Genomic DNA, 4555 nt, shown 5'->3' with positions numbered 1-4555 from the left:
TTTATTTTATTTATATATATATATATATATATATATATATATATATACACATGCATACATACAGTGTGTGTGTGTATATATGTATAATATATATTATAATATACTATATACGCACACACACAATGAATGCATCAGTTTATTGCCCAAAACCATAGTTTGCTATTTCTATTTACTTATTTATATATAATTATTATAATTCTGCTTATTTATTTATTTTAGTAAATTTAATAATAAAATTGGTGTGTTGATCATTTTGGAAATAATCACATGCTGACTATCTTCACAGAGTATGGTTGGGGCTAAGTGTCTGTTCATCACAAAAAGCTGAGTACTGACAAATCTGGCCACCAGCAAACTGTGTTGCTCACAGATAAAGGAAATCATGTGCACTATATATTAGCTCTCTTCCTGTTTGATATTCTGAGTTGGGTTATTTGCCACCCGACTGTGTGTGTTCAGCACTCAACAAAAGGGGGCATTTTCCAAGTTTCAGTTCCTGCGAATATATTTCCCAATCAGAGCTAAACTCCAGGTCTCTCAGTGATTACGCATGGAGTCTTTTCCTCCCGTGGGAAATGATCCTCTAAGGCAGTGTGATTGGAGGAGCTGGTTGTGGCAGAACTGGGTCTAATGCCAAAATGGAGTAATTCAAAGAGCAAACGTGAGTCATACGTTGGCACTGCCACAATACCCGGCCTGTTCTCAAACTCAAACCAGCCTGCTATACACTCACTCTTGCTGTGGCTTGCATGCCAAAAATGTGGATATGCAACTTTGCAACCTCTGCCAACCGCCATCCACCTTAAGAATGAGTTCAGTCACATTTAAAATTAGTTCAGTTTGTCAACGTTCTGTAACCGTAAAGTAGTATTTCCTGATGTCTCTCTCTGTGTTGTACGTCAGTCTCTTGTTCACTAACTGTTAGCGAGTAGCGTAAAGCAGTATTTTACAGTGCACCTGTTTGCATCCAATGGTATTAGGACATGTGGGGTGTCTGTACTTGTTTCAAGGCATTAAAAAGTCACAGGACTGGTTTGTTTTGCTCATCGTCATGGCAGTGTGTGCCTGTGGTGTTGTGTTGAATGAATGTTTACATGACGCTTGATGCTTTGTGCTTTTACTATCACTGAGCAAACACAACTTATTATTGTGTGCAGACCTCGAGGGCAGTCTATCAGCACCGACTGCATAGCGCAGTGTTTCTAATCAGCAAATTTGCCTGATGAAATGGGCTATGATCTGTTTTTTTTTTCTCCATATTGCCACCTTTTTATGCCTCACTCATCAATACAGCTTTAGTCAATATTAAATGGCATTTAGAACTCGTTTTACTTCCAAAATGTGAAACATACATGTGTAGAAGTAAAATGGGTTGCAGATATTTATTCATTTGATTGATTGATTGGTAGTACAGGAATATAGTTATATTAAAAACATCCATCTGTCTATTCCTCCATCCGTCAATCGATTTTAGGGTAGTGGGGATACTGGAGACTAATAGTTTGGCAAATAGTTTGGCAAAATAATAATCATTATTTTATTATTATTATTATTATTATGTTTACATAAATATAGTTGTTATAATAAAAATAGTTTGCTAAATATTATTATTATTATTATTATTATTATTATTGTTTACATAAATATTTGGTATAGTAAAAATTGTTAGCTAAATTTATTATTATTATTTATGATCATGCTGATATAAGTATATACTGTGTATGTATATATATGTATATGTGTTATTTATAGTTATATGTACATGAGTGTAGTTATAATAAATTATTATTATTATATTCACAAGTATAGTCATGATAAAGATTATTACAATTATTATGTTGTTTTTTTATACAATTTCAACACAGCGTTTTTTTTTGTTATAGATAGGTATCTACAAATCTCATTCAGAATCAATTAATTAAATAACACTACAATATTCAAGTAAAAAGTAATGTTTTCAGTAACTTTTTGATCATGAATCGGACCACATTGGCTGTGCTGTGTGTTTTTGTCTTTTTATTGAAATGGAAAGTTGTTTCAAGGCCATATTATTTGTTATCACATTTTGATATGTAACCAATGCAAGAAAACGCAATCGTCAAAAGACAACAATGTTTTCAGGATAAAGCAGGTCAAGATCACAGATCAACAGTGTGCACAGTTATATCATGCAAAATAACACTAAGAATGATCAGAACTGACTAAGCCTTTTCTTTTCATGTCTCTTTGGACAGGTTTGTATGGAGACGAGGGTATTCTCCCTGTGCGCCTGCAGATGCCAAAAGTGCAGCGGCCCCTGCTGGAGCAGGAGTCCCTTCTGGGTCTGGGGCCGTCTCTGGGACTGGCGCCCCAGCAGGTCCTGGAGCTCACGTGCCTGGTTGGAGTGGCGCTGGCCCTGTGCGCCGTGCTGCTGGAGCCCCTGAGAGACAGTCTGATCTACTTCTGCCTGCGGGTCCTCTACCTCTCACTCTATAATGTCAGTATAATGTCCTGTTAACTATTGTCAAATGCTTCTTCAAAGGCTTACGACATTGTAGCCTCTGTGGAAACATAATTGAATGATTACAGTATGTGTTTTGTTTTGTAGGTCGGTGGAGACTTCCTCCACTCTGAATGGTGAGGTCCACAATTTGTCATGTATGACTTGCATTTTGACCTGCTGTGTCACATTTGGGATAACCGACACAGCCATAACCTCTTGTTTATTTCTCCATCATTGTTGAGGCTGTAATTGGGGCATTTGCAAGTCAAATTCTCTGCAGCAGAAAGTTAATGTGAATGTTTATGAGAGGGAAAACTGACCACAAACCTCATTGCAGTTTATGTGCCTGCCCATTAAATTTGATGTGATTACAGTCCAATAAATGACTAATCAGTTAGTGAACTATGTGCTTTCGCTTTCCTAACAGAATTGATGATTATATGGCCAAAAAGCTGACTTATATTTGAAGAACCCCAGCCATATATAACAAAAGGCTGGTAAACATGCATCTAAAACACACTAGTAACTGTATATCAAAGGGCTAAAATCAACTTAATTGTGATTTTAAACTGCTTTTTATTGTCAGATCATGACAAAAAAAAACATTTTTGAATTCTTTACACTTTTCCACTCATTTTTCCTTAAAATAAATATCTTAATAGAAAAATGTATTTCTTCGTTTCTGCATGCTTCAAATGAGTAGCGCTGTTTCGTTCCGCTTTTGGCGTGTAAACATTATATCGAACATTGTGACAATGCTCTCATAGGGACGTGCTGCTGTTGGAGGCCGGGCTTCTGGCTGTGCTTGTAGCTCCGCTGGGTTTACTGCGGCGTCACTCCTCTTACCGTCATCATGACCCCGTGAGCTTCTGGTTGACCCGCTGGCTGTTCTTCCGGCTGACCTTCTGCACAGGTGTGAGTAAGCTGGCCAGCGGCGACCCTGCGTGGTATGACCTCTCAGGTAAAATGATTCATTTTTAACATTATTCATTCTGTATTGGTTGAGATTTGTGCTTGTGATGCCGCCCACTCTTATTCATGAGGAAATCTTATACAGCACTTTGCTGGAAATTCACTCCCCAAATGATTTATAGAACATATAAAACATCCATTAGTGTAAGGTTTTGCTAATCTAGGGACTTAAATAGTGAAAGGGCTAATGTTTATTCGAGTGAATGTTTCTTTGAATTTGCATGAAGTAATGGTGAAAATAGCCAAGAACTGTGATGCAGACAGCACATTTATGTGGGAAAAACTGACTCATCTGTAGATTACAGTGTTTTGAAAACTCTTTTGCAGCACTGAGTCATCATTTGGAGAACCAGATGAACCCCACTCCTTTGGCCTGGTATGTCCATCAGCTTCCTGATTGGCTGCTGAGATTCGGAGCAGTGGTTGTGTTGCAGAGCGAGATCATCGTTCCTCTTGTGACGTTCTTTGCTCCCATTCGCCGTTTGAGACTGTTTGGCTTTTATGTTCAGGTTCGTTACGTGTAGTGTGTGTGTGTGTGTGTGTGTGTGTTTGGGCATGCTTGCATTAAATGATATACGCATCCTTCCTATTGAAAATATGAAGAGTGGATCTAAATTTAATGTTTGTTTGTTTGTTTTACTGGCTCCACTACAAGGTGAAAGTTTAAGTTAAAATAGAAATAAAGAACTGTATTTCCACCTCTAAATGGACCTTTTAAACAACTTGACATCTCAAATAGCATTCATATTTAAATGGAATTGTGTATTATGGGCGAGGCATAGAGGACCTACAATAATGTACAGTATTAATGTGTTTTTTGAACATTAAAGCATGTCAACATATTCTGTTACACCAAATACACAAAATAATGATCTTTAAAAAAGCATCATATGACCCCTTTAAATAGTAGTAGTTGTAATGTTATTTTTTTTATTGTACTATTTTATTATTTGTTTTTATTAGGGTAATGTATTAAAATAATCAGATGTATTAAATAAATAAATATAACATTTTATATATATAAATATATATCTACACCCACAGTGTATACATATATGATATACTATTTATGTAGTAGTTGTAATGTTTTTGTTGTAATAT

The 4555-nt window shown here is 36.3% G+C and overlaps 1 protein-coding gene across 1 annotated transcript in view; it reads left to right on the top strand.

The window, feature by feature from the left end:
• LOC107725886 (lipase maturation factor 2-like) overlaps positions 1–4555 on the top strand; it is an 18437-nt gene that overhangs the window by 3024 nt on the left and 10858 nt on the right. The window contains exons 7-10 of the mRNA XM_016535305.1: positions 2207–2476; positions 2588–2616; positions 3250–3443; positions 3782–3963. Of these exons, the coding sequence (XP_016390791.1) occupies positions 2207–2476; positions 2588–2616; positions 3250–3443; positions 3782–3963 (675 nt within the window). The remainder of the gene's footprint in view (positions 1–2206; positions 2477–2587; positions 2617–3249; positions 3444–3781; positions 3964–4555) is intronic.

This window comes from Sinocyclocheilus rhinocerous, unplaced genomic scaffold (assembly GCF_001515625.1).
Source record: "Sinocyclocheilus rhinocerous isolate Xijiao unplaced genomic scaffold, SAMN03320098_v1.1 scaffold395, whole genome shotgun sequence".
In the NCBI taxonomy this organism is placed as follows: Eukaryota; Metazoa; Chordata; class Actinopteri; order Cypriniformes; family Cyprinidae; genus Sinocyclocheilus; species Sinocyclocheilus rhinocerous.
This window is presented reverse-complemented; position numbering and strand designations above follow the sequence as displayed.